At 48.7% G+C, this 27,107-nt stretch overlaps 1 protein-coding gene across 2 annotated transcripts in view; it reads left to right on the top strand.

Moving 5' to 3' along the window:
• The window catches only part of ola1 (Obg-like ATPase 1), a 306,624-nt gene that overhangs the window by 23,964 nt on the left and 255,553 nt on the right, over positions 1-27,107 (top strand). Inside the window, exon 3 of one of the 2 annotated variants that reach the window (XM_072476291.1) lies at positions 3,173-3,316. The exons of the other annotated variant lie outside the window; for it this stretch is intronic. Within the exon in view, the coding sequence (XP_072332392.1) occupies positions 3,173-3,316 (144 nt within the window). The remainder of the gene's footprint in view (positions 1-3,172; positions 3,317-27,107) is intronic. 2 annotated transcript variants of the gene reach the window in all.

The raw sequence follows: 27,107 nt of genomic DNA, 5'->3' as shown, positions 1-27,107 counted from the left end.
TGAGGAAGCCAATCATTTCTGACCCAGGACATCACTGCCGGAAGTTCTCACGATGATGCCCTAAATAGAGCCATTTTCAGCTGCTTCAATGACCGTTCCACCATTAGGTCAGAAGTGGAGATATTCGCTGGTTGTGCAGAATTCGGCCCCATTCGCAAATCCTTGGATACCGAAGCAGTCTGTGCCTGAATGCAGCAACACCTGGATAGCATTCAGACAGTATCATTTGTGCCACACATGTGCTGGGCCATGACCATCTATCTCCCTTGACATTCAATGGTATTACCATCACTGAATCCGCCATCCATCAACAACACCCTTGTCATTACCATTGACCAGAAACTGGATCAGACATATAAGTATTGTGACTGCAATAGCAGGTGGAACTCTGCGCCAGAGGTGCGGTAGAACTCTCTTGCGCCAGAGGTGTGGTGGAACTCTCTGCGTTTGCCTGGATGAGTGCAGTCCCAAGAACACCCGAAGTGCAACACCATCCGGGATAAAGCAACCCACTTGATCAGCACCCCATCACCACTTAAATATTCACTTCTTCCACAAACCTCGGATACCAAAGCAGTCTGTGCCTGAATGCAGCAACATCTGGATAGCATTCAAACAGTATCATTTGTGCCACACAATTGCTGGACCATGACCATTTATCTCCCTTGACATTCAATGGTATTACCATCACTGAACACAGTTACAGTGATGTGTTTCTTTCTCATTCTTTTATGGGACGTGGGTGTCATCGGCAAGGCCAACATATGTTGTCCATCTTTACCCTTGAACTGAGTGGCTTGCCAGATATTTCAGCGGGGAGTTACGAGTCAACAGTATTGGCCAGAAGAGAGAAGGATGGCAGATTTCCTTCCCTAAAGGATATTAGTGAACAAGATTTTTTTACAACAATGAATAGTTTCTGGGCTAGCTTACAATTCCAGATTTTACTGCCGTAATGGGATTTGAATACTTGTCCCCAGCGGATTATCTGGGTCTCTGGATTACTAGTACAGTGACATTACTGCTACGCCACTGTCTCCCCGATGGAGGTTTGGCATCTCCAAGATGCGCTGCAGCAACTTGCCAAGGCTCCTTCGGCAGCACCTTCCAAACCCACTGTTCTACCACCAGAAGGACATGGGTAGGAGATGCATGGGAACATCACCGTAAAGTTCCTCTGCATGCCACACACAACCCTGACTTGGAAATATATTGCTGTTCCGTCACTATTTCTGGATCTATTCCTGGAAGTGCCTCACTAACAATTTGTACGTACACTGCTAGCATTGCAATAATTCAAGAAAGTGTGTTACCCACCTTCTCGTGGGCAATTAAGAATGAGCAGTAAGTGCTGGCCTTGCAATAACACACTCATCTATTGAAATAACTGAATAACTTCCTGCATTGCAATGCCTATGATCTTTATCAGTAATCCTATGTTTTCTCTGACTAATCCTATGATTGTTTACTTTTCCAAAATTCAAAATTTGTTTGCTGCCTGGATAGTAACCTGGTTGTTGTAAATCTGTTCATTTTTGATTTTAATCCATTGAAAATCAGGTTGGTATCTTCATTAGATGGATGGTACTTCCTGCCATGTTATCCCTCCCTCAGATTTTCTCTTTGCCTTAATTAAAACACTTTTGGTTCTAAATTTTATTTTTGGTGATTGGATGGCTGTAAAAAAAAAAAAAAAATTAGATTATCATAGAATCCCTACAGTGCCGAGGAGGCCATTCGGCCCATCAAATCTTCACCGCCCCTCTGAAAGAGCAATTCGCATAACCTAACCACATTCCTGGACACTAAGGGGCAATTTAGTATGGCCAATCCACCTAACCTGTACATCTTTGGACTGTGGGAGGAAACCGGCACACCAAGAGGAAACCCACGCAGACACTGGGAGAACGTGCAAACTCCATACAGACAGTCACCTAACGCTGGAATTGAACCCGGGTCTCTGGCGCTGTGAGCAGCATGTGCACCATGCTGCCCAAAAAAATGCAATACTGTAAACATCAATGCCTTCAGCCCATGAACAGAAATTTGCTAAGCGCACTGAAATGACAAACCAGCTGACATATTGGCAGCGGTGGGATTATTATTTGGTGCAGTACAAAGTCCCTTTTTGAGTTTAGGGTTCAAGTATATTACTGGGTCAGTGTTGAGAATGTTTATTGTGCTTCTAACCAGCAGTAAGCCATCATGGAAGTGTTCAGTGCTGACATTAAGGGCAGAAAATAGAAAATACCAGAGGATAGTCTAAAGATGTGGAGGTTAGATGGATTGGCCATTCTAAATTAACCCAAGTGTCTAAAGGTTAGGTGGGGTTATGGGGATAGGGCTGGGAATGGGCCTAGGTAGGGTGCCCTTTTGGAGGGTTGGCGCAGAAGCAATGGGCCGAATGGCTTCCTTCTACACAAGGGATTCCCAAATTCTATGACATTGATTTAAGGTGAATGACAAAAGAACCAGAGTTGACATAAGTAGAAATCTTTTTATGCAGCGTGTAGTTAGGCTTTGGAATGCACTGCCTGAGTGGCGGAGGGATTCAATGACTCCTTTCCGAAGGGTTTAGGATAATTATCAGAAGAGAAATACTTACAGGGCTTTGAGGAAAGGGCAGGAAAACGGGACTAGCTGAGTTGCTCTTGCAGAGAGCAAGGATGTGAAGTGCCAAATGGTATACTTTGCTGCAACCATTGTGATTCTTGTGATTCATTATGATTTACGACATTGATAGATATCTATTTACAAACACTGTGATACTTCACTCTATCAAGTAAGTATATTAAAACATTTGATGGAAAGCTGGTTAACAAGCATACAAAATGATCAGGGGGTTGGATAGGGTGGACAGTGAGAGCCTTCTCCCGCGGATGGATATGGCTGGCACGAGGGGACATAACTTTAAACTGAGGGGTAATAGATATAGGACAGAGGTCAGAGGTAGGTTCTTTACGCAAAGAGTAGTGAGGCCGTGGAATGCCCTACCTGCTACAGTAGTGAACTCGCCAACATTGAGGGCATTTAAAAGTTTATTGGATAAACATGTGGATGATAATGGCATAGTGTAGGTTAGATGGCTTTTGTTTCGGTGCAACATCGTGGGCCGAAGGGCCTGTACTGCGCTGTATTGTTCTATGTTCTAACTTTTCTTTCTATGAAACAGGAAATCTACATTTTTTAACGTTCTAACAAAAAGCCAGGCATCTGCAGAAAACTTTCCATTCTGTACGATTGATCCCAATGAAAGCCGAGTGCCTGTTCCAGATGAGCGGTTCGACTTCCTCTGCCAATACCACAAACCTGTCAGGTATGTTGATTTACTTTAATAATAATCTTTATAATTGTCACAAGTAGAATTGCACATTAATTAATACTGCTTTGGAATTTTATTTTATTTCAGATAGGGGATTTTAGAAAAGTAAAGCATTTTATGTTGAAATGGTAGCTCTTGAGATAGAATAGAATCCCTACAGAGCAGAAGGAGGAAGGAGGTCATTTGGCCCATTAAGGCTGCACCGAGATGATCAAAATGTCACAAGTATCTTCCCTGTGGATGTCTGATGCTTAAAACTTTCAGCATTTATTGTATTTGTGCCTTAAAGTATCTTCAGTATCTGTTGATATTGTATTTCATTGGCTTTGTAACTAACTGGCTATATTTGCATGTTAAATGAGCATTTTGGTTGTAGGAGCCTAGAAGCGGCAGGATAATTGGTGAAGGATATATCCAATGAACTACTTTTACTTTTTTAATGTAGAGAAACCAATTTGTTCACAATGACATCTCACAAACTATGAAATAAATGACCAGGTAAACTGTTTTTACTATATTGAAGATATTGGGCTGGATTCTCTGCCCCGCCACACCACAATTCTGATTCACCCCACCGACGGAATGCCGGCCGGTCAATGGAGTTTCCCATTGTGGGGCTGCCCCACGCCGTCAGGAAACCCCTGGGCTGCTGGCAAAACGGAGCATCCCGCCGGTGGAGAATCCAGTCCATTTTGTTTCATTGTAAGTTCAGTGGCTGATCTGATTTTTTTTAGTCGCTTAGTATTTTGGTCTTTCTAATGTATATTTCCTGATAGTGACGTGATTAATTGGGAATACAGATGTGGCAAATGTAATACATTTATGGTGTTTCTGCTGGTTGTAGCTAGTCCTACCAGGAGATCTGTCCTGGTATGTCACGGGTGTCTATCTTGCGCCATCCTCTCAAATCCATAGCTAATCTGTAAAATGCAAAAATTGGAGGCAAGAACATAAGCATGCAGCATGTAGCTCATTTGGAACCACTCTGACGTCCACCTTCAGCATTGACTCTGCCTTTCTGTTGCCCTCTAGAAGAGATCTGTGGTATTTCAGGACAAATGGCCGTTTTCATTTCTGGATGTCACTTTGAGTTATTTTTGCTATTGCAATTTCAAGCATCTCTTCATTTGTTTTAATGTCTATGGAATTTTTAACATGATAGTCACAAAATTACTTTTGACTACCTCAAACCCTATTTTCTACTGGTCCCAGCCATCAGTCCCTCAGAATTTTGAAATTAGTGACAAAGTAGCTGCTTTTGTGCTTGAGTTGATAAATACGATGTCAGTTTCTTAATTGAGCTTCTCTCCTGGATTGGATTTGTTTATTGTCACGTGTACCGAGGTACAGTGAAAAGTATTGTTCTGCAAGCAGCTCAAACAGGTCATTAAGTATATGAAAATAAAAGAAAATACATAATAGGGCAACACCAGGTACTCAATGTAAATACATAAACACTGGCATCAGGTGAACCATACAGGAGTGTAGTATTAACCCGGTCAGTCCATAAGAGGGTCGTTTAGGAGTCTGGTAACAGCGGGGAAGAAGCTGTTTTTGAATCTGTTCATGCGTGTTCTCAGACTTTTGTATCTCCTGCCCAATGGAAGAAGTGGAATGCTGGGCAATATTCTCTGGGATGTTCTGTTGGCCAGTGGTGGGATCTTCTGGTCCTACTGTTGTCAATGGGATTTTCCATTGAATTCACCCCCGTATCCGAGAAACCTTAGGCAGGAGTGTGCCCTCCTTTCTGATCATCCTTTGTTCAGCCCTTTGTTCAGTTAATAATCTTTATTGTCACAAGTAAGCTTACATTAACACTGCAATTAAATTCATTCCGACACCTGTTTGGGTACACTGAGGGAGAATTCAGAATGCCCAATTCACCTAACAGCATGCCTTTCGGGACTTGTAGGAGGGAACCCCGGGGCACCTGGAGGAAACCCATGCAGAAACCCATGCACCTGGAGGAAATCCATGTGTAGACTCCGCACAGACAGTGACCCAAGCCGGGAATCGAACCTGGGACCCTGGAGCTGTGAAGCAAGTGCTACCCACTGTGCTACCGTGCAACCTAAGTAAATCCTGTGGAGCGCCACGAACCAGAGTGCCCCTTCCATTTCCACCTGTTTAGTCTAGTGGGACCCTGCCCTTTTTCTATGAATTGTTCATATGTGTCACCACATTTATCTTCCCTTAGTCAGTCCAGCCTTACCACTGTGTCTAAAAGTGTGTCCGGGTAGCTGGGGGAATGTCTTTGTCTCTTTGCGGAGAAAATCGTGCAAATGCAAGTACCGAAGCTCATTCCCTTTCTGGCGTTGGAACTTCTCTGATAGATCCCCCAGGGTCGGCAGTCTACCATCCATATACAGGTCCTTCACCTTCCAGGCCCCTCTGTCCTCCTTCCATGTTCTAAACGTGGTGTCTATCCTAGCCGGTGTGAACTTGTGGTTATTGCAGATGGAGGTCTCTATAGATATACTACCAAGTTTGAAGTGGCACCTGAACTGGTTCCAGGTCTTTAATGTGGATACTACCACCTAGAGTACGTGTGCTGGGGCAAATGCGGCACGGTGGCGCAGTGGTTAGCACAGCTGCCTCACAGCATTGAGGACCTTGGTTCGATCCCAGCCCTGTGGAGTGTGGAGTTTGCATATGTCCCCCACAACCCAAAGATGTGCAGCTAGGTGGATTGGTGATGCTTAATTGTCCCTTACAGGCCAGGCCTCCCACATGTTGCCCCCTCTGCATGATGGCTTTTCGTATCCTAGGGACTTAGCTCCCCCCAGACAAAGCCCATGATTATCAACCCTGATGAAGAAGGATTTGGGGATGTTAATCGGGAGCGATCTGAATATGCAGCGGAAGCTGGGCAGCATGTTCATTTTAATCGTCTGTACCCTTTCTGCTAGCGAATGAGTCCCATCTTTGTAAGTCCCTCTTCACCACTTTCATCAGGCTGGAGAGGTCCCAGGTACCTGAACTTGGTTTGAGTCATCTTAAACAGTAGTTCCTCCAGCTCCGCTCCTTTCCCTTGGTGGTTCACCAGGAAGGTTTTGCTCTTCCCCAGGTTGAATTGTAACCTGAAAGAGCGCTGAACTCTCTAAAGAGTTCTGTCATTTGTTCATAGCTTTATTTTGATGCTTTGATGAGTATTTTACTTCTTTTTGGGTCCGGATGCAGTTTTCCACTGAGTTCTGGACTGTTCTTGTGATCTTTTAATGTCACCAACACGTTCTATGCACACTCTGTTCTCTGCGATATTGTCTCTGCTCTCGTACCTGGCCTCCTATAGTCTCAGTTTTTGCTTCTCTGCAGCGAACCTTTCACTCCAAGCTGATCTATTCTTTTACGTTCCCATGCTGCTGAATTGCTGCCTAATGACCCTTGCTGCTTTCCAAGTGCCAGTGGCTCAGTGATAACACGACTGCCTTTGGGTCTGAAAGGTTTTGGGGCTCAGGTCCCACTCCAGAAACTTGTGGATTAAATGTTTAAATTGAGCTGTTGGGTGGATGTGAACTGTTCCATCAACACTTTTCTTCTTGCTAATATTTATCCCTCAATTAACATCAGTAAAATCTTTTATTATCATTATTTAATTGCTCTTGTAGAACCTTTGTGCAGATTGGTTGACGGTGTTTTCTTGCTTTTGAGTAATGCACCTTGTCTCACTCCTCTTGTATCTCCTTTTAGGTTAGTAATTTGTTACCTTTACTCAAGCCCCATCCTAAGTTTCTCAGAGATAACACATTTTTCTTCCTTCAGTCTGCACGTAGTGACCTTAGCCTTGGATTGGATTGGATTTGTTTATTGTCACGTGTACTGAGGTACAGTGAAAAGTATTTTTCTGCGAGCAGCTCAACAGATCATTAAGTACATGAGAAGAAAAGGGAATAAAAGAAAATACATAATAGGGCAACACAACATATACAATGAAACTACATAAGCACTGGCATCGGATGAAGCATACAGGGTGTAGTGTTAATGAAATCAGTCCATAAGAGGGTCATTTAGGAGTCTGGTGACAGTGGGGAAGAAGCTGTTTTTGAGTCTGTTCGTGCGTGTTCTCAGACTTCTGTATCTCCTGCCCGATGGAAAAAGTTGGAAGAGTGAGTAAGCCGGGTGGGAGGGATCTTTGATTATACTGCCCGCTTTCCCCAGGCAGCGGGAGGTGTAGATGGAGTCCATGGATGGGAGGCAGGTTCGTGTGATGGACTGGGCGGTGTTCACGACTCTCTGAAGTTTCTTGCGGTCCTGGGCTGAGCAGTTGCCATACCAGGCTGTGATGCAGCCTGATAGGATGCTTTCTATGGTGCATCTGTAAAAGTTGGTAAGAGTCAATGTGGACATGGCGAATTTCCTTAGTTTCCTGAGGAAGTATAGGCGCTGTTGTGCTTTCTTAGTGGTAGCGTCGATGTGGGTGGACCAGGACAGATTTTTGGAGATGTGCACCCCTAGGAATTTGAAACTGCTAACCATCTCCACCTCGGCCCCGTTGATGCTGACAGGGGTGTGTACAGTACTTTGCCTCCTGAAGTCAATTACCAGCTCTTTAGTTTTGCTGGCATTGAGGGAGAGATTGTTGTCGCTACTCCACTCCACTAGGTTCTCTATCTCCCTCCTGTATTCGGACTCATCGTTATTCGAGATCCGACCCACTATGGTCATATCGTTAGCAAACTTGTAGATGGAGTTGGAACCAAGTTTTGCCACGCAGCCGTGTGTGTACAGGGAGTAGAGTAGGGGGCTAAGTACGCAGCCTTGCGGGGCGCCGGTGTTGAGGACTATTGTGGAGGAGGTGTTGTTGTTCATTCTTACTGATTGTGGTCTGTTGGTCAGAAACTCAAGGATCCAGTTGCAGAGTGGGGAGCCAAGTCCTAGGTTTTGGAGCTTTGATATGAGCTTGGCTGGGATTATGGTGTTGAAGGCGGAGCTGTAGTCAATAAATAGGAGTCTAATGTAGGAGTCCTTGTTTTCGAGATGCTCTGGGGATGAGTGTAGGGCCAGGGAAATGGTGTCTGATGTGGACCGGTTGCAGCGGTATGCGAATTGCAGTGGATCAAGGCGTTCTGGGAGTATGGAGGTGATGCGCTTCATGATCAACCTCTCGAAGCACTTCATTACGACTAAAGTCAGGGCCACTGGTCGGTAGTCATTGAGGCACGTTGCCTGGTTCTTCTTTGGTACCGGTATGGTGGTGATCTTCTTGAAGCAGGTGGATTTAAAGCCCCATCTCAAATTACCATCTCCAGGGCGGCATGGTAGCACAGTGATTAGCACTGTTGCTTCACAGCACCAAGGTCCCAGGTTCGATTCCCGGCTTGGGTCACTGTCTATGCGGAATCTGCAAGTTCTCACTGTGTCTGCATGGGATTCGTCCGGGTGCTCCGGTTTCTTCCCACAGTCAAAAGATGTGCAGGTTAGGTTAATTGGCCATGTTAAATAGCCTTTAGTGTTTATAAGGTTAGGTGGGGTTAGGTAGGGTGCTGACTCGATGGGCTGAATGGCCTCCTGCACTGTAAATTCTATGACTCTATCCTACTGCCTCTACTGAGTGCACTTCTCTCCCTCCATATAAACTTAAACTTACCTACCCATTTTCATGGCCACTGCCTTGAGCATCTCATCTAGTGGCCAGTCTAATCCTATTGTTTAAATCACAGACAAAGCCATCTCTGTTCACTTGTATGTTCTTGTTCACTGTTGATACTTGAAAAGAAAAGCTCTTTCTTAATTCTCTTAGAACTAACCTCTTGAGACTTCCAACTATCTAGCCTATGACTCTTCATGATACCGCTGCAGCCATTGATCTGCTCAATCACTTCTTTGCCTCCTTTTTAATGCCCTTGTCTTTTTGAATATTTTCTCCCTCCAATCTCACCTGCAGGATCACTTCTTTGCCTCCTTTTTAATGCCCTTGTCTTTTTGAATATTTTCTCCCTCCAACCTCACCTGCAGCTGGTGTAAGAAGCCTGTGCAGTTGTTTGTCACAAAGCTAGCCGACATTATTGATGGTTTCAAATCCTTGGGCCTCTGTTGTCTTCCATTTCAAATTGCTGTACTCAATCTTACCGAATTGCTGTACTCAAAATTTACATTAAATCATCTGACTTGCCCCTCTTTGATCTCTTTGGCCTTTTTCATGGTGACCATGTTATCCTCTTCCAATGCCCCTCCATGTGTAGCTGAGTGACGTTGCCTTCATTTGGTTTCTGTCTTGCTTATTGATTATAGCCATAAAATACGAAACAGGAGCAGACCACATGGCCCATCGAAACCATTTCACGATTCAGTGTAATCATGGCTGATCTGGGTTTTCACCTCTATTTTTCTACCTGCTCCCTATATCCTTTGATTCCCTAAGACACCCAAAATCTGCCTATCCTATCCCAGACTTCAATGTATGCAACAAGTATTCACAACCCTCAGGTAGAGAATTCCAAAGATTCACAATGCTTTGAAGAAATGTTTCCTTCATCTCAGTCCAAAACGATCAGCCCTTATCTTGAGGGTGTGTTCACGTTTTAGATTCCCAACCAGTGGAATGATCTCTCAACATCCACTCTACCATGCCCCTTCAGAACAATGAAATTGCCTCTCATTCTTCTAAACTCCAGGGACTATAAACCCAGTTTACTCAGTCTCTCATCACAGGGCAACCTCCTCTGCCAGGGACCAATTTGGTGAAGATTCGCCTCCATCGCCTATGATCTAATAGGTGATAAATGCCGTGCAAACCAAATCCCAAAAGCAAACTTGGCAAGCTATTTTTATTTACATTTTACTAGGAGAAGATATTTGTATTGAAGTTGGGAATCTCACAATCCATTAATACTTTTGGAGATTTTAAATATTAAATTAAAACCTTTATTAAGAAAAGAAAACATAAACACACAAGATTATATTGACACAACTAAACTTAGCCTCATAGAACATTCCCCCCCAAAGTTTTCTAATTAGTTAAACTCTCATTCCTTGTAGATATATATTTTTAAAATTCCAGTAATATTCCCTTAAGGCAAACCCCACTGTTGCTATAGGGAAGGCACTCTCGCTCGCCCTCCCTCCCTCTTCGTACTCGTACTCGCCCGGCTCTCTTGCCCGGCTCATTCCCTCTAGCACTGAAATTGATACCTCTCGCCCTACTGTGCGCACGCACATGTATCCACACATGGACGCACACAAGCCAATTTCTTTTCCTTTCTCTCTCTCTCCAAAATAGTCAGTCTTTTGTGCATTTTACCAACTTGAAGAAAATATACCGAGACTGCCTTCTATTTCTAATCGTAGTTCTCATCATCAATACATCTTGCTGGAATCATTTATTTTTTTTGTTTATGATACATTGGCATTACAGGAGTTAGATTGACTATTTCTCGAGATCAGTCACAAACAGTTGAAATTATGGTCACTGAACCACCTCATGGTTATCAGTGCAAATTATCTTCACATTTATATATAATATGTACTGATTTTACTTGATTCCCCAACATTGTTTCAGCATCACAAGTAGTAATAAAGAGCGTTAACTGGTCACTGTTGCTGCTCAAGAAGCAGACCAGCATAGTGAATCTCATAATTACAGCCACTATGCCTATTCAGTATATCTTGCCTGTGTTGGTAATACGTTGGATCTAATTATTCCAATTTCCTCCCCATAAAATCATAATGGGATCAGAACGGAATGGCAGCACAGTGGTTAGCACTGTTGCTTCACACACCAGGGTCCCAGGTTCGATTCCCCGCTTGGGTCACTGTTTGTGCTGAGTCTGCACGTTCTCCCTATGTCTGCATGGGTTTCCTCCCGGTGCTCCAGTTTCCTCCCACAAGTCCCGAAAGACTGCTGTTGGGTGAATTGGACATTCTGGATTCTCCCTCTGGGTACCTGAACAGGCGCCAGAATGTGGCGACTGGGGGCTTTTCACAGTAACGTCATTGCCGTGTTAATGTAAGCCTACTTTTAATAATAATAAAGATTATTATTATAGCCCACTCTTTCCTCATTCCCTTCATTATATTTATCAGATATTCATCTAAATTCTTAAATATCAGTAGATTTTTGCAGCAATACATTTTATATTGTAATCAGTTTTTGCTGGATAATGGGCAGATAAGAGCAGAAACACACTTAACGTTTAAAGCAACCAGTCATATTCCTGATTTAGGAGCATGACATCCTGTTTTATCCCCTCCGCATTCAGCCAGTCACCGAATTACAGTTGCCTGCCTCAACCTATACAAATCGGCATACAAACCATGTGACGTAGGAGCAGAAGTAGGCGATTCACCCATCAAGTTTGCTCCGTCATTTAATGAGATCATGACTGAGCTGATACGATAATCCTCAATTCCACTTCCCTGTTGTATTGCCATAACCCTTGATTACCTTACTGATTTTTAAAAAATCTGTCTATCTCAGCCTTGAACATATTTAACGACCCGGCCTCTGCAGTAAAGAATTTCACAGATTCACTACCCTCGAGTAGAAATTCCTCCTCATCTCTAGCTTAAATAGGTGACCAATTACTCTGAGATTATGCCCTCTGGTCCTAGACTCTCCCACAAGGGGAAACAACCTCTCCGCGAATACCCTGTCAAGTCCCCTGAGAATCCTTTATGTCTCAATCAGGTCGCCTCTCATTCTTCTAAACTCCAATGTGTGCAGACCCAACCCACTCATCATCGCAAAATCCCTCCGTACCCAGGTCAACGTTCCCTGGACTCCCTCCAATGGTAGCATTAGGTAAGGGGACCAAAACAGTATTCCAGGTGTGGTCTAACTAGTGCATTGTATAGTTTTAACTCTTGATTTAAAAGAAAATTGAATTCAAATTTCAGTATGCCATAGCGGGATTCAAACCCCCAGGGCATTACCAGGTCTCTGGATCACCAGTGCAGTGGCAATACCATTATGCCACTGCCTTCTCTCACCTTGTATAGTTTTAGCAAGATTTCCCTATTTTTATACTCCATTCCCTTTGAAATAAAGGGCAACATTCTATTTGTCTTCCCTATTACCTGCTGAACTTTCATGCTACCTTTTTGTGATTTATGCACGAGAACCCCCAAATCCAACTTGCTGCTGTTTTTTTCCACTGAAATAATATTCGGCTCCTTTTATTCCTCCTACCAAAGTGCATAACTTCATATTTTCCCACATTATATTACATCTGCCAAGTTTTTGCCCACTCACATAACCTGTTATCTTCACCACTTGCGATCCCAACTATTTTTGTGTCACAATCTCCTCAGCTATCTCCTTCAGAACCCTGGGGTGTAGCCCATCCAGCTCGGGTGATTTTACCCACCTTCAGACCTTTCAACTTCCCCAGCGTCTTGTCCTTGGTGATGGCCTTGCACTTAACTCTGCCCCCTGACTCTCTTGAAGTTCTTGTATGCCACTGGTGTCTTCCACCATGAAGACTGATGCAAAGTACTTATTCAGTTCCTCTGCCATTTCTTCTTCACCCGATCAGAACCTGCTTGTGAGCAATCAACGAGGCAAAGGCTAAAACTATCTGTTCCCGCACCCGCTTGCAGCTCTGGCAGGTCTGCCACCCCGAGGGGGGGGACGTGCAGAACCTCCGATACGGTGCTGAAAAAGGACCCCAAACTTTCTCCAACTTTGGGCAGGAATAAATCATATGTACATGATTAGCTGGGTCCCTCTCACACCGCCTGCAACTATTCTCCACACCTTCAAATAGCTGGCTCACCCTTGCGTTCGTTAAGTGCGCCCTTTGCAGCACTTTTAATTGAATCAACCCCAGCCTCCTGCACGAAGTCGAGACAGTAACCCTTCGCAGCACTTCTCATCATAGTCCTTTGGGGAGGACGGTACCACCGGAAAGTTTGGGAAAACCTTTCTTGTGAAATTCTGCACCTGCATATACTTGAAGCCCCCCTCATGCTGGAGCCCATACTTCACCCTCAACTCCTCCAATCTTGCAATCTGCCCCTCCAAAAACAGATCCTTCATCTCTTTCTCCCCCCCCCCCCTTTCTCCTCCTATCCCCGGAACCTCGTTCCATCCTCCCTGGCTCAAACCTATTGTCCCTCTTATTGACATCAAACCTGCCCTCATCTTGAAGTGTTCACTCCATGTAATTCTTAATTGCCACTGTCACCTTCCCACAGAACTACTTGTTGGCCAAAAGCCCCAAATTCAAACTCCACACCGGCGTCTGCGCCTGATCCGAATAAAGTTTCAAGACTAGCAAGTGCTGAGGGTGGTAACTATTCCCGCATAAACCGCACCTTCCACCCCCATCAGCACTGCCGGCTCACCACATAAAAGTCAATTCTGGAATAATCCTGATACATATGCGAGAGGAAGAAATACTCCCTTTCTCCCGGGTACTCAAACCTCCACTGATCCATGCTCCCCATCCTCTCCATAAACCCTCCCAGCTCTAATGCCATTCACGCCCATCGACTTAGGGCTCGACCGAGCGACCCTCGGCTTCAATACACAAGTGAAATCCTGCCCCCCCCCCCCCAACTCATCATCAGCTGGTGAGAGTCCAAGCCTGGGATCGCCCCCAAAAGCCTCTTCATGAATCCAGCATCACCCCAATTGGGTGCATATACATTCACCAACATCACTGGAGTCTCCACTGGCACCACACTCACTATCACTCTCATTGGAGGCTTCCTTCTCCCCTCCCCCCAGAGTCCACCATCATCACCCGTGGGGGCTTCTCCCCCTTTTCCCACTCTGAATCGGGCCCACCCAAGATGGCCCCCCGCCCCGTCCATGACCAAACTCATCCTCCATAACTGCCACGTCACACTCTTCCCTCCTCCCCCTACAATCACTGGCTAACCCACCACACTTCACTTCTGTTCATTAGCGTTCCTTGTTAGTGTGGCAAATCCTATCCGAAGCCCCCCACCCCCTCAAGAACCCACCTTCCATCCCCCACCCCACATATCCAACCTGAATACACCCCCTGCTCTTTCTCTCCAAACCTCATCTCCTCCCACCCAACCCCCACACACCCTGCACTCAATCAAAAATGAGAAACCCCATCCCAACATGGCCCCCAAAGAGTATTTTCGAACCACCCCATCCCACATCAACCCCTCATGCCCTGCACAGAGCATATCCAACAGAGTGCATTAAAACTAAATACTATACCCCAACATCGTAGATCTCCCCTCCAAAACAAGCAGCAATTAAACTTCAGTACGAAAATACCAAAATACAAGAAATACAAAAAATATCAACAGTACAAAAGATGCGAAAAATGCAAAAGATACAAAAGAAAAAGGGTGTGGGACTGCAACCACCCATGTTGCAACTTTTCCCAGTCAGCAAACAGAAACAGATAACAAAATTTCGCAGAGATAACACTTCCACCCAAGATCTCCCTTTGACCCTCCCCAGCTTATGTTCTTTGATAAAGTCATTTGCCTCCTCTGGCGTCCCAAAGTAATACTCCCAGCCATCGAAAGTTCCCCAAACTTTCTGGGTACCACATCCCAAACTGAATCTGGCACCGAAAGAGCACCGTCGTGGCCTTGTTGAACCCCGCCCATCTCCTGGCCAGCTCCGCTCCAATGTCCTGATAGATCCGGATTCCGTTTCCTTCCCATTCACAATCCCTCTGTGCCCTGGCCCACTTCAGAATCTTTTCTTTGTGTGTATGCACATGTTCCAGGACAATCACCATCCGTGGCGGCTTCCCGCTCTTGGCCTCTGCCTCATGAACTTGTAGGCCCGATCCACCTCCAGGGCTTTGTCCAGCACCTTCTCTTCCACGAACCAGGCCAGCATAATCGAGACATAGCCTGTTGCACTCATTCACTCCTCCGGAAGGCCTGCAATCCGCAGATTTAGCCGCTAGACGTATGTTCCTGGTCCGCCACCTTTGTTCGATCAGGATCGCCACCTCAGCCTCCAGTGACACAATTCAATCACTCTGGTTCGACACCACATTCTCTACCTCCTGGATCTTCACCCTCTGCACCTTGAGGCACTTCTCCACCCTTTCTAAGGTCCTGTGAAGAGGTGCCTCTGCCCCCTCAAATGCCTTTGACCAGTCATTCTGCAATTCCTTTTTTTTGAAAACATTTAATTGAAGCATTTATAATTTTAACATTTAAACATTCTAAACAACAGAGCGGACCGACACACGCAACATCACCAGAACATACCCAACACCCCCCACCCTACCTCCTGACTGCCTGTACATTAGATTCCCTATCCTTATTCTACAATGCCATGTCCCCCACCCCACCCATCCACTGCGCACGTCTGCTGACGGTCAGTTTTCCTTAAAGAAGTCGATGAATGGCTGCCACCTCTGAGCGAACCCCTGTATTGAATCCCTTAAGGCACACTTAATCTTCTCTAGCCTGAGAAACTCTGCCATGTCACTGACTCAAACCTCCACTGATCCATGCTCCCCATCCTCTCCATAAACCCTCCCAGCTCTAATGCCATTCACGCCCATCGACTTAGGGCTCGACCTAGCGACCCTCGGCTTCAATACACAAGTGAAAACCCCCCCCCCCAAAACTCATAATCAGCTGGTGAGAGTCCAAGTCTGGGATCGCCCCCAAAAGCCTCTTCATGAATCCAGCATCACCCCAATTGGGTGCATATACATTCACCAATATCCCCACACCCACCCCCCCGACTTTAGAGGCTCCGAGTCCCTCCATCCTAGCAAAATCCGTCTCCAGGCCACCAGGGAGGCAAAGGCCAAAACGTCGGCCTCTCTCCCCTCCTGGGCCCCCGGATCCTCCCGACACCCCAAATATTGCCATCTCTGGACTTGGAGTAACCATCCCTTCCAGGACCTCTGACATAAGGTCTGCAAATCCCTGCCAGAATCCCCTCCGCTTCGGACACGCCCAAAACATGTGTACGTGATTCGCTGGGCTTCCCCCACATTGCTCACACCTGTCCTCCATCTCCTCAAAAAACCTACTCATCCGGGCCATAGTCATATGAGCCCTATGGACCACCTTGAACTGGATCAGGCTGAGCCTGGCACACGACGAGGATGAATTGACTCCTCAAGGCCTTTTCCCATAGTCCGACTTCCAACTCCCCTCCCAACTCTTCCTCCCACTTCCTCTTCACCTCCCCGATTGGAACCCCTTCCCACTCCATCAATTCCTACCATATTTCCGAAACTCTCCCCTCTCCAACCCCTTTTTGACATCACCTTATCCTGCAGTCCCCTTAGAGGGAGGCGACGGAAGCTTGGAATCTGCCTCCGGGCAAAGTCCCGTACCTACAGGTACCGAAATTCGTTCCCACACGGTAACTGAAACTCCTCCTCTAATCTCTCCAGGCTCGGAAAACCCTTTTCAATGAAGAGATCACCAAATCTCTCAATCCCTGCCCGCTGCCACCTCCTAAAGCCCCTGTCCAGCCGTCCTGGCACAAAACGGTGGTTGTCACAGATCGGTGACCACACCGCCGCCCCTTTCAGTCTTATGTGCTGCCTCCATTGCCCCCACACCCTCAGGGCTGCCACTACCACTGGGCTTGTGGCGTACTGAGCCGGCGAGAACGGCAGAGGTGCTGTTAACAAAGCCTCCAAACTCGCACCCTTACAGGATGCCCCCTCCATTCGCTCCCACACTGACCCCTCCCCCACTACCCACTTCCTAACCATCGATATATTCGCTGCTCAGTTTAATTAATAAAATTTGGAAGGGCCAAGCCCCCCATCCAGTGCCCCGTTCCAAAAGTACCTTCCTCACCCTCGGGGTCTTACCAGCCCATACGAAACCCGAGATCACCGCGTTCATCTTCCTGGAAAATAAATGCCTTGGGGATGAAGATTGGGAGACACTGAAACACAAACCGCAATCTCGGGAGGACTGTCGTCTTCAGTCTGTACCCTCCCCGCCAATGACAGCGGGAGCACGTCCCACCTGCGGAAATCCCCTTTCATTTGCTCCACTGCCTTGCCCAAATTTAACTGATGGAACTGACTCCAGTCCCTTGCCACCTGAATCCCCAGGTACATAAAACTCCTTCCCACCACTTTATTTATTTATTTTTTTTAAAAAAAATAATATTTTATTGAAAATTTTTGGTCAACCAACACAGTACATTGTGCATCCTTTACACAACATTGTAACAATACAGATAATAATGACCTTTTTAAATTTAAACAAAAACAACAACAAATAAATAAATATTAAATAACAAAAAATAAAAACTAGCCCTAATTGGCAACTGCCTTGTCTCAGGCCACCCCCCCCCCAAGTCCTGGGCCGCTGCTGCTGCCTTCTTTGTTCTCCCCTATCTATCTTTCCGCAAGATATTCGACGAACGGTTGCCACCGCCTAGTAAACCCTTGAGCCAACCCCCTTAGGACGAACTTAATCCGCTCTAACTTTATGAACCCCGCCATATCATTTACCCAGGTCTCCACCCCCGGGGGCTTGGCTTCTTTCCACATTAGCAATATTCTGCGCCGGGCTACTAGGGACGCAAAGGCCAAAACATCGGCCTCTTTCGCCTCCTGCACTCCCGGCTCTTGTGCAACCCCAAATATAGCCAACCCCCAGCTTGGTTCGACCCGGACTCCTACTACTTTCGAAAGCACCTTTGTCACCCCCATCCAAAACCCCTGTAGTGCCGGGCATGACCAAAACATATGGGTATGATTCGCTGGGCTTCTCGAGCACCTCGCACACCTATCCTCCACCCCAAAAAATTTACTGAGCCGTGTTCCAGTCATATGTGCCCTGTGTAATACCTTAAACTGAATCAGGCTTAGCCTGGCGCACGAGGACGACGAGTTTACCCTGCTTAGGGCATCTGCCCACATCCCCTCCTCAATCTCCTCCCCTAGCTCTTCTTCCCATTTCCCTTTTAGTTCGTCCATCATAGTCTCCCCTTCGTCTCTCATTTCCCTATATATATATCCGACACCTTACCGTCCCCCACCCATTTCTTTGAGATGACTCTGTCCTGCACCTCTTGTGTCGGGAGCTGCGGGAATTCCCTCACCTGTTGCCTCGCAAAAGCCCTCAGTTGCATGTACCTGAATGCATTCCCTTGGGGCAACCCATATTTCTTGGTCAGCGCTCCCAGACTCGCAAACTTCCCATCCACAAATAGATCTTTCAATTGCGTTATACCTGCTCTTTGCCACATTCCATATCCCCCATCCATTCCCCCCGGGGCAAACCTATGGTTGTTTCTTATCGGGGACCCCCCCAGTGCTTCGGTCTTTCCCCTATGTCGTCTCCACTGTCCCCAAATCTTCAGTGTAGCTACCACCACCGGACTCGTGGTATAGTTCCTTGGTGAGAACGGCAATGGGGCTGTCACCATAGCCTGCAGGCTGGTCCCCCTACAGGACGCCCTCTCTAATCCCTTCCACGCCGCTCCTTCCTCCTCTCCCATCCACTTACTCACCATTGAAATATTAGCGGCCCAATAATACTCACTTAGGCTCGGTAGTGCCAGCCCCCCCCTATCCCTACTACGCTGTAAGAATCCCTTCCTCACTCTCGGAGTCTTCCCGGCCCAAACAAAACCCATGATACTCTTTTCTATCCTTTTGAAAAAAGCCTTCGTGATCACCACCGGGAGACACTGAAACACAAAGAGGAATCTCGGGAGGACCACCATCTTAACCGCCTGCACCCTCCCTGCCATTGACAATGCTACCATATTCCATCTCTTGAAATCTTCCTCCATCTGTTCCACCAACCGCGTCAAATTTAGCCTGTGCAATGTGCCCCAATTCTTAGCTATCTGGATCCCCAGATAACGAAAGTCTCTTGTTACCTTCCTCAACGGTAGGTCTTCTATTTCTCTACTCTGCTCCCCTGGATGCACCACAAACAGCTCACTCTTCCCCATGTTCAATTTATACCCTGAAAAATCCCCAAACTCCCCAAGTATCCGCATTATTTCTGGCATCCCCTCCGCTGGATCCGCCACATATAGTAGCAGATCATCCGCATATAAAGATACCCGGTGTTCTTCTCCTCCCCTAAGTATTCCCCTCCATCCCTTGGAACCTCTCAGCGCTATCGCCAGGGGCTCAATCGCCAGTGCAAACAATAATGGGGACAGAGGACATCCCTGCCTTGTCCCCCTATGGAGCCGAAAATATGCCGATCCCTGTCCATTCGTGACCACACTCGCCACTGGGGCCCTATACAACAGCTGCACCCATCTAACATACCCCTCTCCGAACCCAAATCTCCTCAACACCTCCCACAGATAATCCCACTCCACTCTATCAAATGCTTTCTCGGCATCCATCGCCACTACTATCTCCGTTTCACCCTCTGGTGGGGCCATCATCATTACCCCTAACAACCTCCGTATGTTCGTGTTCAGCTGTCTCCCCTTCACCAACCCAGTTTGGTCCTCATGAACCACCCCCGGGACACATTCCTCTATTCTCATTGCCATAACCTTGCCAAGACCTTGGCATCTACATTGAGGAGGGAGATTGGTCTGTAGGACCCGCATTGTAGCGGATCCTTTTCCTTCTTTAAAAGAAGCGATATCGTTGCTTCTGACATAGTCGGGGGCAGTTGTCCCCTTTCCTTTGCCTCGTTAAAGGTCCTCGTCAGTAGCGGGGCGAGCAAGTCCAAATATTTTCTGTAAAATTCAACTGGGAATCCGTCCGGTCCCGGGGCCTTTCCCGTCTGCATGTTCCTAATTCCTTTCACCACTTCTTCTACCGTGATCTGTGCTCCCAATCCCATCCTTTCCTGCTCTTCCACCTTGGGAATTTCCAGCCGATCCAAAAACTCCATCATTCTCTCCCTCCCTTCCGGGGGTTGAGCTTCATACAATTTTTTATAAAATGTCTTAAACACTTCATTCACTCTCTCCGCTCCCCGCTCCGTCTCTCCATCTTCGTCTCTCACCCCCCCTATTTCCCTTGCTGCTCCCCTTTTCCTCAATTGGTGTGCCAGCAATCTGCTCGCCTTCTCTCCATATTCATAACTGTACACCCTGCGCCTTCCTCCATTGTGCCTCTGCAGTGCCTGTGGTCAGCAAGTCAAATTCCACATGCAGCCTTTGCCTTTCCCTATATAGTCCCTCCTCCGGTGCTTCCGCATACTGTCTGTCCACCCTCAAAAGTTCTTGCAACAACCGCTCCCGTTCCTTACTCTCCTGCTTCCCTTTATGTGTCCTTATTGATATCAGCTCCCCCCTAACCACCGCCTTCAACGCCTCCCAGACCACTCCCACCTGAACCTCCCCATTGTCATTGAGTTCCAAGTACTTTTCAATGCATCCCCTCACCCTTAAGCACACCCCCTCATCCGCCATTAGTCCCATGTCCATTCTCCAGGGTGGACGCCCTCTTGTTTCCTCCCCTATCTCCAAGTCTACCCAGTGTGGGGCATGATCCGAAATGGCTATAGCCGTATATTCCGTTCCCCTCACCCTCGGGATCAATGCCCTACCCAACACAAAAAAGTCTATGCGTGAATAGACTTTATGGACATAGGAGAAAAACGAGAACTCCTTACTCCTAGGTCTACTGAATCTCCACGGGTCCACCCCTCCCATCTGCTCCATAAAATCCTTAAGCACCTTGGCTGCTGCCGGCCTCCTACCAGTCCTGGACTTCGACCTATCCAGCCTTGGTTCCAACACCGTGTTAAAGTCTCCCCCCATTATCAGCTTTCCGGTCTCTAGGTCTGGGATGCGTCCTAGCATTCGCCTCATAAAATTGGCATCGTCCCAATTCGGGGCATACACGTTTACCAACACCACCATCTCTCCCTGTAATTTGCCACTCACCATCACGTATCTGCCCCCGTTATCCGCCACTATAGTCTTTGCCTCGAACATTACCCGCTTCCCCACTAATATAGCCACCCCCCTGTTTTTCGCATCCAGCCCCGAATGGAACACCTGCCCTACCCATCCTTTGCGCAACCTAACCTGATCTATCAGTTTCAGGTGCGTTTCCTGTAACATGACCACATCTGCTTTAAGTTTCTTAAGGTGTGCGAGTACTCGTGCCCTCTTTATCGGCCCGTTAAGCCCCCTCACGTTCCACGTGATCAGCCGAGTTGGGGGGCTTCCCACCCCCCCCCCCCCCCCCCCCCCCCTGCCGGTTAGCCATCATCTTTTTCCAGCTTCTCGCCCAGTTCCCACGCAGCTGTATTTCTCCCAGACGGTGCCCCCCCGCCCATCCTTTCCCGTACCCACTCCCCCCTTTCCCCAGCAGCAGCAACCCAGTAATTCCCCCCTCCCCCCCCCCCCCGCTAGACCCCCCACTAGCGTAATTACTCCCCCCATGTTGCTCCCAGAAGTCAGCAAACTCTGGCTGACCTCGGCTTCCCCCCGTGATCACGGCTCGCCCCGTGCGGCGCCCCCTCCTTCCTGCTTCTCTATTCCCGCCATAATTATAGCGCGGGAACCAAGCCCGCGCCAATCATTCCAATTTTTCTTCTACAATAAAAGTCCACGCTTCATCCGCCGTCTCAAAGTAGTGGTGCCTCCCTTGATATGTGACCCACAGTCTTGCCGGTTGCAGCATTCCAAACTTTATCTTTTTTTTGTGAAGTACCGCTTTGGCCCGATTAAAGCTCGCCCTCCTTCTCGCCACCTCCGCACTCCAATCTTGATAGACGCGGATCACCGCGTTCTCCCATTTACTACACCGAGTTTTCTTCGCCCATCTAAGGACCATTTCTCTATCCTTAAAACGGAGAAATCTCACCACTATGGCTCTGGGAGCTTCTCCTGCTCTCGATCCTCGCACCATAACTCGGTATGCTCCCTCCACCTCCAACGGACCCGTCGGGGCCTCCACTCCCATTAACGAGTGCAGCATCGTGCTCACATATGCCCCGACGTCCGCCCCCTCCACACCTTCAGGAAGGCCAAGAATCCTCAAGTTGTTCCTCCTTGCGTTATTTTCCAGTGCCTCCAACCTCTCCACAGATCGTTTCTGGTGTGCCTCCTGTATCTCCGACTTCACCACCAGGCCCTGTATATCGTTTTCATTCTCTGCTGCTTTCGCCTTCACGACCCGAAGCTCCTGCTCCTGGGTCTTTTGTTCCTCTTTCAGCCCTTCAATCGCCTGTAATATCGGGGCCAACAACTCTTTCTTCATTTCCTTTTTTATCTCCTCCACGCAGCGTTTCAAAAACTCTTGTTGTTCAGGACCCCATATGAAACTGCCACCTTCCGACGCCATCTTGGTTTCTGCTTGCCTTCCTTGCCGTTGTTCCAAAGGATCCGCTGCAATCCGGCCACTTTCCTCTCCTTTTTCCATCCGTGTCCAGGGGGAACACCCTTCTGGTTTACCGCACGGTGTTTTCAGCCGTTAAAATTGCCGTTGGGGCTCCTATCAAGAGCCCAAAAGTCCGTTTCACAGGGAGCTGCCGAAACGTGCGACTCAGCTGGTCATCGCCGCACCCGGAAGTTTCCTTCCCACCACTTTAAACGGTAACTCCCTCAGTCTCCTCTCCTGCCCCCATGCCTGAATCGCGAACACCTCACTCTTCCCCATGTTTAATTTGTAGCCCGAGAACCAACCAAATTCCTCCAATATCTCCATGATCCCAGCCATCCACCCCAACGGGTCTGTTACGTAAAGGAGCAAGTCGGCCAAATGGGGTGAAACTCTGTACTCCACCCACTTCACTATTCCTCGCCAGATGTTCGATGACCTAAGCACCATTGCCAAGGGCTCTATGGGCAGGGCAAACAGTAATGGGGAGAGTGGGCAGCCCTGTTTTGTCCCCCTACACAAACTAAAATATTCTGACCGGACACGGTTAGTCCTTGTATTCGCCACCGGTGCCTGATATAACAGCTGGACCCAGTCAACTAATTCCTGCCCGAACCAAACCTTCACAGGATATCCCACTGGTACTTCACTCTGCTGGTTAAAGGCATTTTCTGCATCCATGGCTACCACCACCTTGATCTCGCGCCCCTCCGCTGGCATCATTATCACATTTAAGAGCTGTCTAATGTTTTTTTTAATAAAAATGTTTATTCAAATTTTCCAACACAATTTTTAACAAACCCCCCTCAATAACAAAAAGAAAGAACCACAAATACAACAGTCAAAAATTATACAAAACATTTACATTGGGTTTCCCCATATACAGTAACTCCCCCATATGACATTCAAAGGTACCATAGGGAAGCCCCACCCTTGGGTTGCTGCTGCTGCTGACCTCCTCCTAACGCTCCGCGAGATAGTCTAGTAACGGTTGCCACCGCCTGAAGAACCTCCACACAGACCCTCGTAAGGCAAACTTTATCCTCTCCAGCTTAATGAACCCTGCCATGTCATTTATCCAGGCTTCCACACTGGGGGGCTTTGCGTCCTTCCATAATAGCAAGATCCTCCGCCGGGCTACCAGGGACGCAAAGGCCAGGATACCGGCCTCTTTCGCCTCCTGCACTCACGGCTCGTCCGTTAACCCAAATAGTGCCAACCCCCGACTCGGCTTGACCTGGACTTTCACCACCTTGGATATAGTCCTCGCGAAACCCCTCCAAGGAGGAAGAATTAACCCTACTCCGGGCATCAGCCCACAGACCCTCATCTATCTCCTCCCCAAGCTCCTCCTCCCACTTGCCCTTTAACTCCTCTACCGAGGCCGCCTCCTCTTCTTTCAGCTCCTGGTAGATCGCCGAAACCCTGCCTTCTCCAACCCATACACCCGAAATCGCCCTGTCCTGAGTCCCCTGTGCCGGGAGCAGTGGGAATTCCCTCACCTGCCGCCTCACAAACGCCCTCACTTGCATATACCTGATAGCATTTCCCGGGGGTAACCCAAACTTCTCCTCCAGCGTCCCAAGGCTCGCAAACGTCCCATCTATAAACAGGTCCCCCATTCTTCTAATCCCTGCCCAATGCCAGCTCCGAAATCCCCCATCCATCTTTCCCGGGATGAACCGATGGTTCTCCCGAATCGGGGACCAAACCGAGGCTCCCACCTCACCCCTGTGTCGTCTCCACTGCCCCCAGATCTTCAACGTCGCCGCCACTACCGGACACGTGGTGTACCTTGACGGCGAGAGCGGCAGCGGTGCCGTCACCAGTGCCCTCAGGCTCGTGCCCATACAGGATGCCATCTCCAACCTCTTCCACACCGCCCCCCTCTCCCTCCATTACCCACTTACGGATCATCGCCACATTGGCAGCCCAATAATAGTCGCACAAATTCGGCAGAGGCAGCCCTCCCTGTCCCTACTACGCGCCAGAAACGCCCTCTTTACCCTCGGGGTCTTATTTGCCCACACAAAACCCATGATACTCCTCCCTACCCGTTTGAAAAAGGTCTTGGGAATCATAATGGGAAGGCACTGGAACACAAATAGAAACCTCGGGAGGACCATCATTTTAACCGACCGCACCCTACCCGCTAGCGAGAGTGGCAGCACATCCCATCTTTTGAAATCCTCCTCCATCTACTCCACCAACCGCGTCAAATTGAGTTTGTGCAGGGTCCCCCAACTCCCAGCCACCTGGATCCCTAAGTACCGAAAGCTCCTTTCCACCCTCTTCAACGGCAGGTCATCTATCCCCTTTCCCTGGTCCCCTGGATGCACCACAAAGAGCTCACTTTTCCCTACATTGAGCTTATACCCCGAGAAGTCCCCAAACTCCCTTAGAATCCGCATGACCTCCGCCATCCCCTCCACTGGATCCGCCACATACAGCAACAGGTCGTCCGCATACAGCGACACCCGATGTTCCTCTCCCCCTCGGACCAGCCCCCTCCATTTCTTGGACTCCCTTAGTGCCATGGCCAGAGGCTCAATTGCCAATGCAAACAGCAAGGGGGACAGGGGGCACCCCGCCTCGTCCCTCGGTACAGCCGAAAGTACTCCGACCTCCGCCGATTCGTAGCCACACTCTCCACTGGGGCTCTATATAGCAATCTGACCCAGCTGATGAACCCCTCCCCGAACCCAAACCTCCGCAGCACTTCCCAAAGATACTCCCACTCCACCTGGTCGAAGGCCTTCTCCGCATCCATAGCTGCCACTACCTCCGCCTCTCCCTCCACCGAGGGCATCGTAATCACATTGAGGAGCCTCCGCACATTAGTGTTTAGCTGCCTTTACAAATCCCGTCTGGTCCTCATGAATCACCCCCGGGACACAGTCCTCAATTCTCGTAGCCAGCACTTTTGCCAGCAACTTAGCATCCACATTGAGGAGCGAGATCGGTCTGTACGACCCACACTGCAGTGGGTCCTTGTCCCACTTCAGGGTCAGAGAGATCAGCACCCCGGACATTGTCGGGGGCAAGGTCCCCCCTCTCCCTTGCCTTATTGAAAGTCCTCACTAGCAACAGGCCTAGCAGGTCCACGTATTTCCTGTAAAACTCGACCGGGAACCCATCTGGCCCCGGGGCCATCCCCGCCTGCATGCTCCCCAATCCTTTAACCATCTCCTCCAGCCCAATTGGCGCCCCTAAACCAGCCACCTCCTGCTCCTCCACCCTCGGGAACCTCAGCTGATCCAAAAATCGTCGCATCCCCTCTTCCCCCGCTGGGGGCTTGGATCTGTACAGATCCCCATAGAAGTCCCTAAATACCTCGTTTATTCTCACCGCACTCCGCACCGTATTCGGGGCATATACGTTTACCAGTACCACCCGCACCCCCTGCAACCTACCGCTCACCATCACGTATCGACCTCCATTATCCACTACAATATTCATTGCCTCAAACGACACCCGCTTCCCCACCAGTATTGCAACCCCTCTGTTCTTCGCATCCAGCCCTGAATGGAATACCTGTCCTACCCATCCCTTTCTCAGCCTAACCTGATCTGCCACCTTCAAATGTGTCTCCTGGAGCATAACCACGTCTGCCTTCAGTCCCTTTAAGTGTGCGAACACCCGGGCCCCTCTTGACCGGCCCGTTCAGGCCCAAATGTTATCAGCCGGATTGGGGGGGCTGGTCCCCCCCCCCCCCCCCCCCCCCCCCCCCCCCCCCCCCCGCCCCCCCCTAGCCATCTCCTTTTCTAGGCCAGCCACGTGCCTCCCGCACACTCCAGCCCCCCAGATGGCGGACCCCCGCCCCGACCACCTCTCCTACTTCCAGCTCCCCTTTGGCCAATGCAGCAGCAACCCTATACCCCCCACCCCCCCCGCCACACCCCGCTGGATCCACATCTAGCCCTTTTGCTCCCCCCATAACACTCCCGTAAGTCAGCTGACTCCTGCTGACCCTGGCCTCTCCCGCCATTCCATCGACCCCCTCCAGAGTGAGAATCCCCCCTCCCTGGCAGTCAGTGTGTGCTCCTCTCCAGCACACCCCCCCCCGTCCCCCGTCCCCGTCCTTACCTCGCGCGGGAAAAAGCCCGCGCTTTCCTGAGCCGGCCCCGCCCCCTCTGGCGCAGCTCCTTTTGCGGCCTTACCCCAATTCCCCATCCCCGGGCCTCCACTCCCCCTCTTCCTTCGTGGGGGTCTGCCCCTCCAACACCGACGGCCACACTCTCCCCATCAAATCCCTTCACCCATCCCCATCCAGCATCCAAACCAGAGGAACATTCCCTAAACGTAATAAACACCATATACACAGTAAACATCCCCCCACAACAAACCTTCAATTTGAGTCCAACTTTTCAGTCCATATAAAGTTCCATGCCTCATCAGGCGTTTCGAAATAGTGGTGCCGATCCTGGAACGTGACCCACAATCGCGCTGGCTGCAGCATACCGAACTTCACCCCCTTTCGATGGAGCACTGCCTTAGGCCGATTGAAACCAGCTCTCTTCTTAGCCACCTCTGCACTCCAGTCCTGGTAGATTCGGATCTCTGTGTTCTCCCACCTGTTGCTCCGGTCT

This window comes from Scyliorhinus torazame, chromosome 2, assembly GCF_047496885.1.
Source record: "Scyliorhinus torazame isolate Kashiwa2021f chromosome 2, sScyTor2.1, whole genome shotgun sequence".
Taxonomy (NCBI): domain Eukaryota; kingdom Metazoa; phylum Chordata; class Chondrichthyes; order Carcharhiniformes; family Scyliorhinidae; genus Scyliorhinus; species Scyliorhinus torazame.
Note: the sequence above shows the minus strand (reverse complement) of the source record. Positions and strands in the feature narration are given on the sequence as shown.